This window comes from Nematolebias whitei, chromosome 18 (genome assembly GCF_014905685.2).
Source record: "Nematolebias whitei isolate Nwh7 chromosome 18, NemWhi1, whole genome shotgun sequence".
In the NCBI taxonomy this organism is placed as follows: Eukaryota; Metazoa; Chordata; class Actinopteri; order Cyprinodontiformes; family Rivulidae; genus Nematolebias; species Nematolebias whitei.
Window position 1 is genome coordinate 26,359,032 of NC_056515.1, and position 21,517 is coordinate 26,380,548.

General features: G+C 35.9%; 1 protein-coding gene across 1 annotated transcript in view; it reads left to right on the forward strand.

Moving 5' to 3' along the window:
• The window catches only part of LOC119424522 (astrotactin-2), a 320,640-nt gene that overhangs the window by 49,970 nt on the left and 249,153 nt on the right, over nucleotides 1–21,517 (forward strand). Inside the window, exon 2 of the mRNA XM_037692008.1 lies at nucleotides 692–879. Coding sequence (XP_037547936.1) covers nucleotides 692–879 — 188 coding nt within the window. The remainder of the gene's footprint in view (nucleotides 1–691; nucleotides 880–21,517) is intronic.

A 21,517-nucleotide genomic window follows, 5' to 3' on the forward strand; every position in this document is an offset into this window, starting at 1 on the left:
TATATATATATATATATGTGTGTGTGTGTGTGTGTGTGTGTGTGTGTCTGTGTGTGTATATACAAATAATAGTATGTGCTTTATCACATTCATACACTGATGGGACACACATCGGAGGCAATGAGGGGTTCAGTGTATTGCTCAGGGACACTTCCGCATGTGACTGCTGGTGGAATTGAACCCACATCTCTTGCGTTGGAAGTCGACTGCTCTAACCACTCAGCCACAGCTGAGTATTTATAGAACTATATGCCTAACATTTCTGGTTAACATATTTCATATTGAGATTCCATAGCAGAAATGCCCTACAACACATTTGAATAAACTTTTACTGTATTTGATATAGAAGTAAGACAAAGTTAGACAACGTAAAAAATCTAGCTTTATTTTTTCTCCTTTTATTTTTTTGTAACAAACAGCACATGCAACAAACTGAATACTAATGACTAAAGCACATTTTTTTTTCTACCTTACATTTTGAATAAAACTTTGCTCTTTGTTTTTCTATTTTCTTCTCACTATTTATATATTTTTCTCTTCATTTTTTATCAGATTGAGGTTAAGTCAGTTCCTCTACTAGACAAAAGTCCACATTACTAAAAATGTTCCTTTATTAAAATTTGATTCAATGCTAATTTGCTGTTTCTTTTTTCTGTCTTGCTTTTGTCCCTTCTTATTTTCTGCTTTCCAGAGATGTCTGGTACAGGAGAGGATATTTCTCAGGTGCACTGGAAACAACAGTGGTTGGAAAACGGGACACTTTACTTCCACGTGTCCATGACTGAATCAGAACTCATTCTGCAGACCACGCAACCCACGGCTCGGGAGCCGGCTCATGTGTTACATGAACACATGCATCTGCTACATATTTCAGTGATGGTAAGCACGAGGTTTATGAAGCATGCTAATACAACACGGCAGCACGATGGCTCAGTGGTTAGCACTGTTTCCTGACAGGAAGAAGGTCCTGGGTTCAATCCCCGGTTGGACCTGGGGTCTTTCTGTGTGTAGTTTGCAAGTTCTTCTTGTGCTTGCGTGAGTTTTCTCTGGGTATTCCAGTTTCCTCCCTTGGTACAAAAACACACATGCTAGGCTGCCTTCAGGCCCAGGCCTCCCTTGCAAAAGAGATTGGTGATCTCAGTGGAATTTTCCTGGTTAAATAAAGGTTAATAAACACCAATACTGTAGTCCCATGTTTATCATGGGGGATACGTACCCTGAAGCCCCACGATAAGTGAAAAACCATAATATAAGAATAGTAGTACAAGTACTATATATATATCAAAGAGTTTTAAACCCGTCCCACACTCTTGCAATATTCTAAACAATGTTTCTAAACTCTAAAAGCTATAAAAGGAGGAGGAGGAAGCTTTTCCTGCAGCTTGGGCTGCACACGAGTGCAGCAGGTGCTAAATAATTTTAAATAATTTATTTTAAAATTAGGGGCAGCACGGTGGCGCAACTGGTAGAGCTGCTGCCTCTCAGCGAACAGGTCCCTGGTTCAAACCCTGGTCCAGGGGCCTTCTGGGTGGAGTTTGCATGTTCTCTCCGTGCATGCGTGGGTTTTCTCCGGGTGCTCCGGTTTCCTCCCACAGACCAAAAACATGCATGTTAGGCTAATTGGTAACTCTAAATTGTCCCTAGGTGTGAGTGAGAGAGTGAATGGTTGTTTGTCTCGTTTGTCTCTATGTGGCCCTGTGATGGACTTGCGACCCGTCCAGGGTGTACCCCGCCCCTCGCACAGTGATTGCTGGACATGGGCACCAGCGACCCCCGTGACCCAAAATGGAATAAACGGGTAAAGAAAATGGATGGATGGATGGATGGATATTTTAAAATTAAAAAAAAAAAATCTTTGCCCATTGTGTGGCTCATCCATCAATCAGCCAATTGTGTGTCATGTCCAATCTTATTTTGAAAAAACGCGATAGAGTTAGTATGCGAAAAACGTACCGCGAAGTAGCGAGGGACTACTTTACACCTTTTTCTTTCTGTCTGGTCCTTCAGTGTATCAGGCTGTTTTGCTGCCTGAAATATTTGAGTCCTTTACTTTCTTCTTCAGTTTTTATTCTTTATTTAATACTTTACAAAAAATGCTTTACATTGTGAGAACTAGTATGAACTCAAAATACATTTTGAACTCACTTTATCAGGATGCTGTTGATTGGCTAACCACTAGTGCAAACTGATTCGTAATTATTTATTATGTTTAATATATAATGATGTTGCTGTAATTATTAATGTGTAGCTCAGTCACAGTAACATGATCATTTCAAACCTTAACCAATTTTTCCTCAAAGCACATGCTGACTTTGACTCCCCACAAAAAAGGAAAATAAATATTTGTTTTTAATTGTTTAATATCTTTACTATTGAGGTCTTTACACGTTAATTGGATTACACAGCAGATGCAGGTATGACGGTTTGCTGCTTCACACTGTTTTGCCCAGAGTTCAGCACTATTTGATGAATTTTCTTTATTAATTTTCTTTATACATTTTTTTCATTCATTATATTATTTTGTCAAGTCAGGAGCACTTTCCCTAACACAGCAATAAAAATATTGGGGGTAATGGAAGGGCCAGTGTCTGGGCCAAGGATACAAACTGTAGCAGGGCTAGGGCTCAAATCTTTGATCTTCTGTTTAAAAGAAAATCACTCTCTTGCAGAATGATCGCTGCTCCAAAGTTGTCATGGATCGTTCCCTTACATCTAACTGAGATTTCATCAGAAAATTGAGTTCATTTCCATTTTCAAAATTGAACTGGAAATCATTTGCTTCAAGTGCTTCCTGCAACTCATGAGCTATCCAGCCAAGACGAGCAGACAGACTGATGCATTTGTGCGTGCACGCTGACCTCAATTGTCATGTTTGGTGAAATGTTCCTTTACCAGATGGAAAAATGATACAATACATATAATTTTGTGAGTAACTTCCTGGTAAGGACCACCTCTCTGTTAGGGTGTTGATGCTTTTTTTTCAGTCTTAAATTAGAGTTTGCAAATAACCAGCAAATCGTCTTTTTTTGACTTTATAAATGTGTCAATTAAAATTGGCTTAAGAGTTTGTCATAAGCTTGAAATACAGCTTTTTAAAGTATTCTGGTCAGTTCAAAAGGAGGTGAAAAAGGTGGAAGACGCTTCGTAGAGAAGAGGAAGGATAGGAACATGAAGGATGAGAATTTAAAGCATCAAACTGGAGTTTTGATGTACTTTTATTAACGTTTGCTGGTTGGACATTTCACTGTCGTTGTTGTTATATAAAACAGTATGACCCTTTTCAAATATGCACTATTTTAGTCGCTTGTAAAGTTTAATGAAGATTCAAGCGTAATGTGTGTAGCTAAAGTAAAGGTGTGCTTTTCTGGAAGTATTTCAGCAGTTTTTTTTTTTTTTTTCCATTATCAGAATATTAACTGTGATATTATAAAGATACGTCTTTTTTGCTGCATTTTCTTTTTGCTAACATACACAAGAGCCTTTTTTTTATGTTACAGCTCATGTTTGTCCTGCAGCATGAACATTTTCTCTCAGACTAGATTTAATTAGGACCTACTCTTAATCACTTTTTTGTCATGCTTCAGTTGGCTATCTTGGTTCTTCATTTACACTGTTGGAAAAACCACACTTTATTTACAACATCTCACCTTTTGGAAATGTAATTATTCATCAAGAGCTTTCCCAGTTCCTGTGCAGTCTCTTGGCTGTTTTTTTTACAACTCAGAGTACCTTTTTCTACTTTCTCTTCTCTTTACTTTGCACAAATTGCCCACCTTTCAGTCTCCAGGTCGCACGTGTCACACCTTTTCTACTGCTAACTTTTTTTTATTGCTCCCCTCCTCCTGCATCACATTATCTTACTTCCTGAGTCTCTGCGCTTCCTGGTGCACCGTCTCCTCAATGTGTTCATGTCAATGTTCTTTCAGTTCCTCTCACTTCCCCTGTTCACAGCCCCACCTCATTTTATTTCTTTCAAAGAACACTTTTGCCCACTTCTCAGTTGGAGGAATGAAGTCAGTAATAGGTATGTCATGACAGTGACAAAAAAACTGAAAGAGCATGAGTTTAAAGTTATAAGTTGACTTTTTTTATTAAGTTTTCCATTTCTATATGAAGTTCAAGACACAGCAGAAATTTGCCAGTTAATCCACTGTCATAATTTAAAACAATCCTCAAGAGAAATAAACGTTTTAAAAACACAACATTATAATTGTATAGGTATAGTTTAGTAAAAAATTAAATAAGACTAAAAACACCTAAAATCTACCTTGGATTAATTGTACCTTGTGAATAGTATACAATGATTGTGATACAAAATATTGCATTATGAATACCAAGATGTCTCAAAATCTTCTATCCGTTTCATTTTCTTGAAGGCTTTTTTTTTTCTTAGTGGATGATAATTATATATACAGTAGTCCCTCGCTACTTCGCAGTTCGACTTTCGTGGACTCGCTGTTTCACGGTTTTTCAAAGTAAGGATGGGCATGACACACAATTGGCTGATTGATAGACGAGCCACACGATTGGACATGTAATTTTAATTTAAAATAAATTATCTTAAATTATTTAGCACCTGCTGTGCAGAGAGCTCACATGTGCAGAGGAGAAGGTCCCTCCTGCGGCATGTCAATCTCAAGTGGGCGTGGCCTAGAGAGCTGGCAGAGGAAATGGAAATCATGACATTCTGTGCTTTTTAGAGCGTTTAGTGTTTAGAAACATTGTTTTGTATATTGCAAGAGCGTGGGAACGGTTTAAAATGCCTTTAATATATATATATATATATATATATATATTTATTTATTTATTTTTTTGAGAAACAAATTGGTTGTAAGATCTGTCCATGAATCAGTGCACACCACAATGAAAACACATACTGTATGTTTTTAATGAATGTCAATATGATTTACTTGTCTGTCTGTCTGTTGGTGAACATTTTTATTCTTAGTGGGACAGACACCAAATAAACAAGAAACACTGATTTAACAATGTGTTATTGTTTTATAGTGAGCTCATTAACAAACATCCATCCTTTATCTTGACCCGCTTCTTCTTTTTCTGGGTTGCGGGGGTGACTGGTGTGCATATCCAGCAGTCACTGTACGAGAGGCAGGGTACACCCAGGACAGGTCGCACGTCCATCACAGAGACAAACAACCATCCGCTCTCTCACTCACACCTAGGGACAATTTAGAGCTTCCAGTCAACCTAACATGCATGTTTTGGTGAGTAAGCCGGAGTATCCATAGAAAAGCCACGCATGCACAGAGAGAACATGCAAACTCCACCCAGAAAGACTCCCAGTCAGGATTCAAGCCGGCAACCTTCTCACTGAGAGGCAACAACTCTACCAACTGAGACACCTCAGTTGTCACCTGTTGTCACCAGCCACCTATTTGCTTAAAACAAACAAACATATAAAATAAAAATCTAGCACAGAATGAAATGAGTATTCAAAGATGGATAGATGTATAGTTAAAATGTGAATGCACAATAAATGCAGACAGTTTGTTGCCTTTTTTCCATATTATATTTTGGGGACTGACCTAAGATTGTTTATGCTTTTTGTGTCAAACTTACTGGAAACTTATTGAAACACGCTCCAAAAAACATTTCTTTAAATCATTTTTCCCTCCAAAATCTTAACTTTAAAAAAGTAATGTTTGCATGGTGAAGCAGCTGGTTAGCACTTTAGCTTTTTAACAACTAAATATGTTGGACTCCTGTCTGGGGGGGTGTGTAGTCTTTGCATGTGGACTTAGAGAGTATTCCCTGAGCAAGTGTGGAACGATTCTAATATTTTATTTATCTTAGTTAGTTGGGTTTAGGATAAAATGAGAGCACAAATAAAAAAATACTCTAAAGAGTCAAATGTCCTGAGGGAAGTAATGGCAAAATATACCAAAAATTACACCGTGCATGTTGCTTTCTTGACCTGCGAGTATCTGAGCTGTCATCCGACGAAACACTAACTCTGCCACGGATCAGATCGCACTCAGCCAATGTTCTGATTTCAGCTGCAAACCTGCGATGTGATCTGATGGCATCTCATGCATTTATGTTTACAACACATTTTCATAGAGATGTATAAACATCTTGTGAAGCACTCACAATCGCCTCTCTGGTAGTTCCCACTGGAGCACATATCTCTTGTTTCACATTCTGCTTTGATCACACACACACATACACAGTCTGTCTCACAATGTAAAAATAAGACCACCCTTACTGTTGTGGCTGGTTGAAATGGAAAGCAGGAGGAAAAGGAGGGTGGAAACGCATCGAGGCAGTCAGAGTTGGACAGAAAGTATGCTGCTTTGGCCTCGTGGCCCTAAGGTGTCTCCCGGCTCTTTCAGTGAACATCATTATGTCTGATGCTGTCAGTTCTGGGCCAGACTGAAGTGTGAGCACTTTATTCTTTCAGCGTTGACTTGTCAGTTTCTCACTCATTCAAACAATTGTTTCTCTGACGCCCTGCCACTGGATGTCCTTTTCTCTAAACTGCTTCTCTCGTCGTGTAACAGGAACAGATAAAAGTAGTCGTTTTAATTCAAGTTTAAATGTTGACTGACAGAACAAATCAACGTTTTATCGATGCTGTAATGTTTTGATAATCACATATAGATTTGGATGGACGTTTCCACACTGGGATCAGATTCTTCATTGTCTTGATGATAAATGTGTCCTACCAAGGCTTCTGTACACCATGTTTTAAACCATCAAAATACATATACATAATAATTTGTTTATAATAAGAAAAGCAAACAAATTAAAATACTATGTCCCCTATTTTTTTTATTTTATTGTCTTTCATATTAAATATATACATTTTTTATTTCTGTTTTTTTTCCAAACACCATGCATAATGCAATATTTATCTTTCATTAACTTTAAGATACAAATATTATTTAGTTTCTTTAATGCTTCATCTTTTTATAGAATAATGTATATGTCAACTTGTTTTTTTTTTCTTTTTTGGTTGTTTGTTTGTTTGCTTGCTTAACATATTGTTTAATTGTAAATATGATGTTAATATATTATATTTGTAGACAGTTTATTTTCAGTTTATTATTCATGAAAGCATAAAAATCAATAAAAAATAACAATAATAATAATAAATGACAAAGCCAAAGGATCTATTTGTACAAACAATGTTAGTTATAAAAACAAACAAACAAATTATAGATAGCTGACCTTTAACCCTAAAAGATTTCTATTTATATGGAAACATTTATGAGATTTATGGGGGATCCAATGGAGAGAAACTAAATTAGATGAAATTTACCTTGAAAACTGTTTGCAACATTTGTAATTTTTCATTCAACCTTTATTTAGACAGGTTAATCCCATTGAGCCTCGAGGACTCATTTACAAGAGAGACCTGATTTCAGCCAAGAATGATGACAACAATGGACAACAGTAGACAGTTATATATATATATATATATATATATTACAAACAAAATGTCATAAAAAAGCAACAAAAACAATAAGATTATAAGGCAAATGTAGAAAACCAGCTGAATCATCAGTAATCAGCTGAGGTTTATTGACTACCTGATAATGAATACAACAATCTGGGTTATAAACTCTGCATCATTTTGTTGCCCCAATTTTTGGTTGTGTTACACTAGAGAATAACATAAAAATGAAAGAGGTTTTTAGATGTATGTTAATTTGTATGTTAATTAATTTTTTTTTTTTTGTCAAAAACTCTAAAGTTTTGTGCAGAGTATTATTGGAGGACACCTTCCATTCAGTGTCACTATACAAGTTTGTTTCTAAAATGTTTAAGCTGAAAAACCAAACACTTTTGTTGCTCATCTTAAAACAAATAATTAAAAATCACCACATTTAATGTTTTTTAAGAAATGCTCAGCCAATATTGATTGGTTTCAAATGAGTTTTGTGGATAATTATAGCTGGGTATTTGCCTGTCTGTGCAGATAATTAAATGTATACTTCATTTTATTTTTTTTTTATTTTTACCAGAAGCATGACAGTCAGAATATTTAAAAAAATCTTACCTCACTCGTTTTATTTTTTTATTATTATTACTCTATCAAGTAATTTCCACATAAATAAGCCATAGTTCTAGTTCTATAACAACATTGTACATTGTAATAATATTTTATAGTTTTATCAATTAAAACAATATTGAAATAGTGTTTTATCATCTGAAATTACGTGTCATGATCAGATGTATCCATTTCATTGGAATCTAGCAGAAGATGACTGAGACGAGTCCATTTAATACCATGAGACTATAACTTGTATCAGTGCTGTTGTTGAGCTATGATGAGCTGAAAATCCTGACTGACATTTTTCAAATTACTTTGTTTTTTTGCTTTTCCTGTTGGTGTACAGACATTTTCTGAAGAGCTTCTTTTTTCATGTTTTTAATTGATGACAGCCAAGGGGTGTCAATATTTTATTTACAGCTGTATTTGCTATAAAACATATCCTGTCAGTCTATTTTCTAAGTTTGCATCTTCTTTTGATTAAATAGCCCCTTTTAAATTCTAAAAAAAAAAAAAGTCAATATAGCATTTTTAAAGGAATGAGAACGTTCTTCATATGCTGTGTAAACAATGGTTTTGTAATTAGTTGATAAAACAATTTGCCAACTCAATGTTCCACATGTCAGAAAGGGATACATGTTAGGATGATTAGAGAGTGAACAGGTTTGTCTCACATTTGTTAAATAAATAAATTAAATAAATAGCACTTGTGCCTATCATATAATTAAAGACTGGTGTTATTCATTTAGTTTTTGCATTTTTTTTTAAATCACAGCATTTACTTTTTTTGGGGGGGGGGGGGCTTTTCACTATACTGACGTCGTCTTAAGTAAAATAAAAATAAAAAAAATCTTAACACTCAAGCATAACTTGGAGTGGGAGTCAGATAGATGATTCACAACACCCAACAAAACATTTTTATTTTTTATTGTACAATTCACTCTAGTGGAAAAAAATAAAAAGAGGACATAAAAAGTTTGAACTACTATTGGGTTTGGAGCTGATCTTTGAACATGTCTATAAAATTTAACATTGCAAACACTATTACTAACGTTTAGCTACTGGCTTTTTGTCAAAAAAACAAACGTTTTTTGTCTGTATTCCAAGTTTTTGGACATATTTTTCTTGTCTAAATCTTACAGATAAACAACCAAACACCAAAGTGCATCTGTAAATCAGTTGAGGATTTTTTCCTCCCTATATCAGTGTTGCAAAAAACAGAGATCAAACCTCAATCAAACCTTGAGCATAATAAAGATGACCTCTTTGCAGTCTCCTTACTGACTGTTGCATCGACTGATTATAGAAGAAAGATATAGAAATATGTAATACAATATAAGATAAGACAGAACTTTATTGATCCCATATGGAACTGTTGTGCCAGCGTTTCAGTACAAAGGAACATACACAACATATAAAAATAACAGATAATATAAAAATACCAACAATTAATGTCTAAAACCGGTGCACACAGAAACATTAAAGTGCTTACTGTGGTGCAGGATTAATGTTATTGTCCTATGTGTAGACAAGGGTGGAGGAGTTGGAAAGTTTGATATCCACATGGAGGAAGGGCTTCCTGTGGTGTTCTGTGGAGCACCTCGGTGGTCTCAGTGTACGACTGAAGGTGCTGCGGTAAGAGTCCAGCGTGTTAATATCATTAACACCAATAAGAAGGAGCGGGTAATGTTGTATAGTCTACATTAATAAAGTAAGATAATAGAGCATGGCGAGCGCATGAATACCCATCCCCTCGACAGTCGCCATCACTGAACTGTATTAACAGTTTCACAAGATGCTTGCTGTCTCACTCACAGCACAAAGTCTGTGGGATGAAAGAGAACTTAGGACTTGTGACTAAGTTTTTTTTTTCCTCTTAGGTTGAAATAGCAGACCTCTGCTTTTTCTTCACTCAAACAAACACACTGCGATTAATCTGTTCAAACCATCCGAGGCAAAAAATGACTGACAGGGTTTTGATTTTTTTCAGCAAGGATGAGGTAAAGATAAAAATTTAAAAAAGGTGATTTATTGGATTTTTTTGGCAGTTTGCTTCTAGAAAACAAAGCTGGATTTTGGGGTTTGATTAGACTTCTGGGGTGCAGCGAAACACTTTAAAACAAAGCAGTCATCCTTCACTTTTAAAAGATCACACAAAAAGAAGGCAAGTTCATTCGCTCAATGCGATCTCCATTAGAGAAACTAAGCGTGATGCGCAGAGCATTACGCTTTTAGAAAGTTTTCTTTGGGTGAAGGAAATTGGAGGAGAGATATAATTGAATTTCTTTCCCATCATTACTGAAAATAATATAGGAGAGCGGAAATTTGAATATGAAGTTCAGACGATGAGCAATCTGTCATTCTATGTGTACGACTGCAGAGATTTTATTTTATTTATTTATTTTTTAAGAAATGGCATGTTTGAGTTCAATGGGAGGACAGGTAGTATTTTCCTTAAATGAGATGCAATAAAAGCTGACAGTTCAGAGCCTTTCATCTGCCACGTTAGGGAAAATAATCATTTATTTCCGTAATAAAAACTAGACACGTTTTTGACTCTCTGGTCATTGGGGTAAATACAATAGCTTATCATATGGTTTATAAATAATACATGTATTTCCTGAAATAATCTTCCCAAGGAATCAATAACGTTTTATAATGACTAATCTAATCTAATCTAATCTAATCATTATTGTAAACAGAATAATTAAAAAATCAAAAATGAGCAGTATATATATATATATATATATATATATATATATATATATATATATATATAACCAGATTGCTCTCTTCTACCTGCACATTCTGTGTGCCTGAGGTCATTTAATATATCTGAGCCCAGACAAAATGAAGGAAAGCTTACTATTCTTATCTCTGGCATGATAGATGAGCATGGAGATATAGCACACTCTACATGACTCAAATGGCTCCCTTATAATTAAGCAGTCACTGGTAATAAATGGCCACCAGTGTGGTGGGTTAGAGAGGCATTTGAGGCAAATGTAGCTGCTCTAAAGGGAGGAGCTGCAAAAATGAGTTTTCACCAGGCCTCAGTTCAAGCAGGCGTAATCCTGCTGTAAGTGAGGACACTTCCAATTATGACATTAAAAGTGTAAGGAAGTTGCATTTTAATTGCCCCGAGGTTTAATTGTTTCAGTCACCTTTTGATTTCTGTAATTTTACACATGCATGCTAATGTGCTATGAATACAAACTATCCGGTAATTAAAATTCAAAGTAGCGAGCAGCTTTAGAGACTGAGACAAAACTTCTAGAGGAGAATTACCAGCAGATTAGAGCAAGAGGCAGACAGACAAGTGATTTGCTGGAAGAGTTAATCGTTAATCTGGTTCGTTTATAAAACTCCTGTAAGGGTCACCATCACAGCTCATGCAAATAAAGTAAATCAAGTCTCTGCAAATGTCCTATTTCTCAGCATTATTGAACATTCACAAGAAAAACAAAGGATGCTTGTTTTTTTTTTTTCCACAGTGCTGAGATAAATATTTCAGATATTACATTACAGCCTCATTCAAGACTGGGAAGTTGCTTGTTTTAGCCCCCACGTCCCAACCATACATACTGACTTGGACATTTTTTTTTTTTTTTTTTTTTTAAATTTAGGATTGTTATTTTGTTTATTTAGCAATATAAAACTCCTAATAAACACAGATTTTACTGTATTATAATTAGGGATGGGGCCAATCTGGTGTTGGTATTGCCCTCTGATACCAGCATAATTTACGTATCGGATTTTTCATATTCAACCTGCAGAGATTTCCGATCCATGATGTCTGCTGAAACGTGTCCACATGTGATTCCCTGCCGGCTGCTCTGCAAGTTGGCTTCAAACTATGGAATGGATTACCTGAACGGAGGCGTGTTTCATGAAGCCCAGAGTAATAAGACCCGTCTCACATTCAGGAAATCCATTTCATAGTTTGCAGCCGGCTACAAGATGAGAGCTGAGCAGGAGCACTGTGGCTAACAGCTAACCAACTTTTCATTGAAACATGTCCGCTGTGTGGAAGTATTTTACACTAAACACCGCAAGACACCAACGTGAAATGTCTGCAGAGCCGCTGTACCTAGAGGAGAAAGCTTGGTCGCGACCTACAATACATTGAACTTAATAAACGTTTGAAAAAGCACCACATTAAAGCGCACTAGGATTGTTTAGCCAGGCACCGCGGTAACGTTAGTTTTACGTTGGACGTTCGTGCTCCCTGGCTTCAGCGGTGCGTTTCTCTCGTTCAGTCCGAGGCAGACAGTCTGATTTCGGTCAGCCGTGCTCAGTCTGCCCGTCTCGGAGGAGGAGCAGACTGAGCACGGCTGACTGAAATCAGACTGTCTGCTTCGCAGCTTGATTCAATACTTGCAGCCAAGATATAGTTTATGTTTACCCTCCAGGACATATTTATCAGCACAACAGTACATAATCATAAAAAAAAAAAAAAAAAAAAAATGAATTGAACAATACAAGAAAATAATATATATTAAAAAAATAAAACGAAACAAAAACACCTCCATTAAAAAGTGATGTAAAATACTAAAAACAAGAACATGTCCGTGTTGGTTTATGCCATGAACTTAGCAGATGTTTGAAGCCATTTAATCACTTTAGTATCCATTTTAAAGCCAGTAATAAAAGTTTTGTTTTAGCAGGTTCTAATTCCAACTTTGAAACTTATCCAACATTAATAAAACTTCAAGTTGCCTTTTTGGACATGCATACATAAATTTGTAAAAATTGTACTTGAGAGGAGATTATTACAGCCTCATATACAATCAATAATGATGATTATATCGGAATAGTATCGCGATTGGAAATTTAAAAATGTGGATCGGAGCATCCCTAATTATAATGTCACTTGAGTAAACTGGAAATCTTAAACATATTTTTCCTCATTGGTCTTAGAATAAAGTATACAATATTAAATTGTTTTCATAATGCAAATTGTGTTTATTTTATTTTGTATGGTATTTTGTCTTCAATCAGTTAAGTGAAAACAGCATATTATGGTTTCAACCAATGAAGCGAACAAAAAAGAGGAAGGAAACTGGAAAAAAATAAAAAAAATAAACTTAAAATAAATTAAGATAATATGCTTTTTCTCACCTGTTTACTATTATATTAGATCTAAACAAAAACTAGTTAAATAGAATGTTTGCGCGACAAATGATTTTACTGCTTTTAACACAAACAACAACAGGAAGTTATATTTGCTTAAAAAGTTTTTTTTTTAATTGCAAGTTCTGCTTTTGGTATTATTTAACTTATGGACACTCAAGCAATGTGGAACTGCAGACTGACATACATTGGCTGTCTTTCTTTTTCTAAATTGCAGCCGCAGTCTGCCAAAACGTGCACAAAACAGTCCCCACGTTCACACGTCTCAGTCAACTCTGTAAATACTGTCATGCCGTTGAGACCCCTTAAATCAGTATAGCTTTATTTATAAGGAGCCATATTGTAACATCATTAGTACTCGACGTAGTTAGTCCAAGACCTTACCATATTGAAGAGGAACGTTCTCCCTATAGCAACCACTTGGCAACAACAAAGAGGGAAAAACTCCCTTTGAACAAGCAAAAATCTCCAGCAAAATCAGACAGTGGGTGTTTAACCATCTGCCCGGACCAGTTGGAGACAGAAAAGAGCAGAGGGAGAAAGAAATGAGCTAGTTGAGATAGCATCCAATAAACTTCCCAGAACTGCTCGCCTTATAGACAATAGGCTCATCTATTCTGTCTCATTCTCTTTCACCTAATTTAAGTCCTCTGAAAATCGATCTGCAGGAACTCATCTGAGGCGTTTTCTACAGATCTTTGAATGTGCCAAGACATTTTTTTTTCTTTAATTTAAAATATAAATTCAGTTGCATGGTGATAAAATCCATGAATATGCATATACTGTATTGTGCATGAGGTTTGTAATAGAAAATCCATGACTTGGGCAGGTGTTCTATATAGGCTGCTGCTGCTATAATTAGCCCTAAAAGATTGTGCTCTCACTTTTCAGCAACATGCAGACTCATTGGAATGACCCTCTCATCCACTGGGACACTAAATGTGGACCCAAGTCCTTTTGGTACTGGCTGAAAATAAGATTTATATATATATATATATATATATATATATATATATATATATATATATGTTTTTGACCATTTGTCCTCTCACCTAAAATGGTTTAGTTTGCACGTCTTCAAAAAGGCAATTAAAATAATCAGTGTAGCTAAGACCAAACATTAACATATTTTAAATGAGTTCATGTTTGTTTTCACATAGCAGTGCCTTATCCAAAGAAAATGCGTTATTCAGGATTAACCTGCCCTTTAGATTAAAAAAAATCTCAAACTTCTGAATAGACGTGTCGAAGATGCTGCTTACTTTTTGTTTGTTTGTTTGCATACATTTCTCCTTTTCTTCTTGTCTGTCAAATCAATAAATAACCTGTTTCACCTCCTGAAGTATGTGATTCATCAAAGAACCATATGCAAACTAGATGTGTTACTGTAACTGGAAAACAATTACACATGTTTTTATATGTTAATTTTCAAAGTTCTGATATGGACTAAAGGGTAAAAAGGTAGGTGAGCTCAGTTGTTCCTTTTAACATACGTTTTAAACCTAATTGAATAATTAGAATTTATTTGGAAATGATTTATTTTAAATAACCAGTTAATGCACGATTCACAGTCATTTACATTTTGACTTTTATGTCTTCAGCCTCCTCATCCATTCAAAATACTTGAAATATTAGAAATAAGGATTGCTGTGTGAAATCAAACAAGATGAAGAAAATAAAAATAAAATCACCTTCACAAAGTCTTTAATTCTTGGGGGTGTTGTACAGTGGTCTACGTGAGTATGTTCCCTCCACTCATAGCATGGAAAAGAGGCCAACAGTACACTGGGAGTAAATGTACAAGGTCTAATTTCTTTTAATTAGCCCAGAAGGAGGACATGAAGCATGCTATGTAGTGATTTTACGTATTATCTCGTACAGCCAGTGACAACATATGTGCAGAGGTCAAGGTGTGTTTTATATGTTCAGCACAGTGTGGTTCTGTTTTTTCCTATACTTTTATCCACAGGGAGGGATGAGTAGCTTATCACCAAAGTGTCTTAGCATGACTTCCATATGTTCTTGTTTGTATGTGCCCAGTTTCTAGATTTTAGTAGGATACTAAACACATGGCCAGGTGCACTGGTGCTCTTCTGAGGACTGTACTTCTGCCATGATGGCTTAGATCCAGACTCAAGCTATGACATCACAGTAACATGCTTTTGTCTTTGGTTATGCTATGTAAGCATTTTCTTTGTGTCTTATACAATATAAATACACATTTCAAGCATGTCTACAAAATTACTATGTATACACATATACACCTGCTTTCAGTTCATCCAGTTTAATTTGCTGTTTATTTATTTATTTTTTGCTTTTCTCTTAAGAACAGCACTCGTAGACAGATCTGGATCTGAAAAGGAGCTACATAGAAGTGACGACCTGATAACTTTAAAAACCAGGGCAACTTGGTCAAACTCTTCATGTTACAGAGCAATAAATCTAAGTTTTAGTAGAATTTATTTGATTCAAGACAACATTTAGAATAGCAGATTTTCTCCATCTTTCCATATCTTGGTATATTTATATCAATTTCACAGATGATAAGTCCTGTGGCTACAACTAGAAGCTGTTTATACTGTAAACATCTATAAATGAGTTGAAAACCAACAGTTTGTCTAACATTTGATCGTATAAATGAGCACTGTAACCTTCAAGTGCCAACAAGACAGAGCGTCTACAATTATATTCCTGTATTGATTTTTCAAAACTTTGCTCAGTACTATCAAACGCTGCGCTGCTTTTATACTCATGGTGTTGTTGACTGCAATGGAACAGAGACCTTTAGGGTGAAGTTTAGTTACTGCTGAGAGACTGGAAGTGTCTTTGAAAGGACTGTGTTTAGCAGTTTTACGCAAGTGATGCTGTGCAAGCTGAAGCTTTCTGGTGCATATTTAGTGGACTTCAGATTTTAGATGGTGTAACTGTGCACACTTTAATTTTCTACGAAGCATGGGGTATAGTTTACCTGTTAAAACATGCTTGAATTTCTTATTAACAGTACGTGTATAAGGCCAACATACTTCAAAAGGCACAGTTCTTGCTTACACATGACTGTTCCCCTAGTTTTAGATTATTAATAGCTGTTCAGTATCCATTTATTCATCTGTTTTATCATTCCATGTTTGCAAGGTCACATGGGGCTAAAGTATGTATTAGCAACTACTCTTTAGTCAGCTCTCTGACAGAGGTTACACAGTGAGACACATGAATTATTCAAATGTACACTGCTATTCACTCCTATAGACTGTCTGCAGTTCAAAGAACCACAGGATGAATGAATGAACCCACAACTATTTATTTTTGGAATTATTTTGATTAAGCTCACTGGATAAAAGCAAGTTACAGCTTGCATCTTGCTCCTCATTTGAGTTTAAGTGTTTCTATATATTGTTTATTCTTGTACAAATGTAAATTGAACTAACTTTACATGCTATGCTGAGAACGTATCTGTATTTCTCTTAAATTGCGTTGGAGTTTAAATGGATCTATTCAATTCACTTTATTTATATAGCTCTAAATCACAACAAAGTTGTCTCAGGGCACTGTACAGGAACATTCACATACATTGAAAGGCCAATTAGTAAAGTTCTCTATCTAAGCATCTCTGAACAATTGTTTGTTGACTTTTCTTTTGCAACACGGTTTTCTGTTTCTCAACTTAGAAATGATTCCCAGACGCACGTGTGTGCAAGCATACACAACCCTGTTATCTCTTTCTTTCATACCAACACGTTAGAAACTCAAAAATTAATTCTGCGTAATTGAACACTTGTTTGGCTGAGCAAGGGTCATGACCAAAGCATATTAGTTCTCTTCTCATTTTTAGTCGTGACAAAGAAAGAAAAACAAATAGGTTTGCTGTTTGTAATTTACCTTTGGAGAGACACAACTCAAGTGATATACCCCTCTATCTGTTTTCCCCCCTTTTTGTATTTGCCCATTCATTCAACATCTCTTTCTGTCTCTTCTGTTGCCTGGGTAACAGTAACCAATGGAGGCAGGTTTAGAGAGCAAAAAAAATGCTGAAGAGAGAGGATAATTAGATAACCTTCATTTATGTGTTCTTGGGTTTTTGTGTCTGCGTACATGGATACTTTGTGTGTGCATGCGTGTTTTGTGGCACTGTTGTGCATACATGCTTAAGAGACCGTGTTTATGTTTAAAGGAGCTGCAAATTGCTGTAATGGCAATCTGTTTAAAATCTTGAGGTTAGGTTTCTGTGGCTATGAAAAAGGCACCCCCTTCCCTATTTTAAATCTGGTTCTGCCACTGCCCAGGCCAATCACAAGCGTTTCCCTTAGATCATATGTGTCAAACTCAAGGCCCGGGGGCCAAATGTGACCCTCGTTGACATCTTATCTGGCCCCCAATATGTTATTTTAAATGTAAAATACTTTTATCAGTTTTTTTTTTTTCAGTAATCTTTGATTATGATGTCAAAAGTGCAACAGAGAACATCAAATGAGACCAATCAAAGTCTTGTTGAGGAATCTGCAACCAAGAAAAGATGTTGGGTATCTAACTTGTGTTAGAAGAATACTGTATTCATCCTCATAGAAAAACATTAAGTATGCACCTATTAGTAATGCACTTTGGACATCAAGCACACTTTACCCACATTTTACATTTTTACACATTGAAATGAGAATTTGAAAATCATGTAGAATTAAGAAACAAAATGTGACTAACACGTGAGCAAATGCTTTATTGCTGTGTGTGAAAATCTGTTGTAGAAATGTCATAGACGTCAAAAGCTTTCAGATTTTAAAAATACAATTCTTGTCATTTTCCCTGACATTGCTCCTCCTTTTAGGGTATGTACTGTAAATGTGCTAAAAATGCACCCTCATTGTGAAAGGCACCCTTTTTGCAGGAAGCACTGTTTGTACTGTCATTAGTTTAGTTTGGTGGGTCATTAACTTTTGATGGTGAGCGATGTATTTAAACTTAAATGGAAAGACATACAATATGACAGATTGTATTTATTTCAAGAGATTTTTTTGCACTAATGTCAGATATATATTGAATAATATTAAACTACTCTGAATGTTTGAGTAACCTCATAGATCTTTAGAGATGAGACCGCCAATACATGCTTCTTCTCCGGCCATAATTTGTTCACTCTACAACTCACAAATCATTCCTTTCCATTCTTACTTATTTTCTAATGGCCCTTTGAAGTGCATTAGTTAAAGTCTCAATGAAACGTTCTATTAATATGCATTTGAACTGCTTGTTTGCCCTCCTTCCTACTCTAATGGTAGCAGATGTGTTCTGTTAGCAGCCATTAATGATTTAAGAGCCAAACTGTGAACATCTGTGGTTTTTGAAGATGACTTGGTAAAGTTATTTAGACTTTTGTCATCTATTAGCATTTTCAAATCAGTTTTAGTGGTCATGTTCCAGTTTATTTCTCTGTTATTTTTAAATATACCAACTATGCATACTTTTCTTAAATCATGCATATTTTGGCGATTTGCAGGTGCAAGTTTTTTTTTTTTTTTTTTTTTGGAAAACTGCCATTGAGCTGCAATGCAGAGCAGAGATACAAGCCATTGTCCTCAAGTGCAAAACAAGGATGGACTTTTTTTTTTTCAATTCCACCTGGCTTGAATGGACGGAAGCTTAATTTTCTTTAGCTCCTGGCATTCCCTGACAGGTTTATTCCCAAGCTGTTGTGGCAGCACTTGGTTGACAGCTGCATGCCTAACTTCAAGCTAAATGAAAGAAAATATGTTCTGTGGTGAGACCTGAGCTACGTCTGACAGAAGTGCACATGAAAAATATCAAATACATAAATGAAATACATTTATAATCACACATACAGTAGCTCAATTAAACCCAGAATCATTTAAGGCAAAAACATTTAGCAGATAGCAAAAATATTTCATTTCACAGATTTAGTCTTAAACTTGCGCTCCGTTCTATTCACTATTACACAACACTGCCTCTGAGCACTAAGGTGTGAACAAAGCCATGTCTGTGTGGCTTGGAAAACATTTTGAAAAAAAAAAAATTGTTAAAAGCCCCCAAGCAAATTGTGAAAACAAATAGTGTGTCCATTTTTACTTTCTTGCTTGCTGCCCTTTACATGTATGCACTATTTTTCTTACATATATGCTAACGTCTAAATTTTGGTTATTTTTTCTGCTCTGCCTTTTTGTCAGTCAAAGTCACCCCAGGGGCCTCATTGTCCAGACCTTCTTGTTATCATCAGCTGTAGTAGGTCTAAACAGATCCCCGTTAAACCTGTGCAAATATTGGCATTGCCTTTTCTAATCACTTTTTTTTTCCAGAAATGTCATATAAAGGGTCCATGTGCGCTTCCATTTGACTTACACTGTTTAACTGTGAAGATATAACTTGTCCCTCATAAAAGCAAATAAAAGAGCTGTAATGTGAATTGGGTAGGTGGGTTTGGGGTCCCAGTGTCATTTATTTTGCATAATTTTAATTTGCCACAATAATGACCATGTGATGCATGGTCATCAAGCAATTAAGTCTCTGTTACAATGCAAAGGTTAAGCATTATGGGATGTGATTATACTGAGAAATATAACAAGTTTATTCACGGTGGTGGTAAAAGATATGTTGATTTTAACTAAGTCTGTTTTAATGTCTGCATCATTTTTAAATGTGTTTTATGCAACCTAAATATTTCATTTTAAGTAGGCTGAGGGTTGTGGTAGCCATTTTTTTTTTTACTATTTAGTTGTCTATATATGTTTTTATTTCTATTAGGTGATGGGGAGGAGGGTATTTGTGCAATATTTTTCACAAACATTTCATGTGGAATATTTAATCTGTAATTCTAACTGAACACTTGATCATGCATTCATTATTGTTATCCGCTTTTATTTTCTGGGTCTTGGACAGCTGGTGCAGTCATTGTATGAGTGAGCGGATACACCCTGGACAGGTCATAAGTCACGGCATCATATTTAAAGAAATGTTATACATCACAATATTAAGTGAGAGAGAAAGGGCATCAATCATTCAGCATTGACCCATGAATTCAACATGTTAAAACAGACCTATAGTTTGTCTGACTGAAGCAGGGACACGGTGGGAGTACAAGGCGGAGACTAAGGCACAACAATCATTGGGGGAGATCTATCAGGTGGGCGGGTAAATCAGCCCCAACTGCTATATTTCAAAAAGGTAGACTTCAAAGTAGCTTCATCCGCCCTTAAATCTTTTTCATCAGGCCTTGTGGTTTGAACAAGAGGGGGACAGAAGGGCAGAGTAGTGATGGGATAGGACATGAGGCAATGAAAAAAGGCATGAAATAAGAATGGAAACGTGCACTGGTTTTCCTGCACAAGAAAAGGGGGTGGGGGTGTTAGAAATGTAAAGGTCAACATAGCACTTTCCGGTTAAGCTGCTGATTTTATTTCATTTTTCAGTCACAGTGCAATCAGAGTTTATGATTAGGTGGGACTTTTTGGTCATTTTAATTTATCTAGTCATTACCTGACTGTGGAATGGCTGAACTCCGTTTTATACAGTATGTACTAGAATAAAAACTCACATATTCTAAAATATGCTAAAATATTCTATATAGATAAAATTTGTCAAGTGTTAACCGTGAAATTATAAAATCATTATAAAAGGAGGATGGTGCTTTTCCTGCCTCTGAAACTGCTATTTTTAACAGCCTACAAGCAATTGTATGTAAAGGAAGACACAAATTCATGACTTCCTATTAAATGATCAATGTGTATGGAGACAAAATGTATTTAAAGAAGACATTGCAGGAAAAAAAAATATTTTAAATAGTTTAACATGCACATGGCAAAGTATTACACACCCATGAGAAGCTATCTGATGTGAAAGTCAAACGTTATTGGGGTCACACAAAACTATCTAGTGCGCATCAGAAATATGTGCATGCTAGAGACCTTCTATGTAGCCAAGCAAACAAAAGATCTGCAACTCTAGATTACTATAGAGAATGGCTTCAAAATGATATGCAGGTACTGTACAGTATTCACAGATCACATGTTCTCCAGGATAATTCAGATAAGGTAGCATTCAAGGCCAGCCAGGGGAGTCAAATTCAGATAAACACACCGTTGTTTTGGGGACAGGCAGAACTTAATGACATCTACCTTGAGTCTGTTTTGGTCCAAACGGTTCTGAAATGTCCAAATTACATGGCCACACTGATGGAAAGTGCCTGATTAAAATCCCCAAGATTTGATCCATTCTGCCCAAAGCATTTGAGTCTGGGTACTTGAGGCCCGAGCCAAGCCATCATAAAGGCAAGCAGCGTGATCGGGTCCCAATTTGCTGCCGAAGACTTCCTTGATAGTAGTGTAGTATGTCATATATGGATATATATTCATACTTTTCACGAGTTCC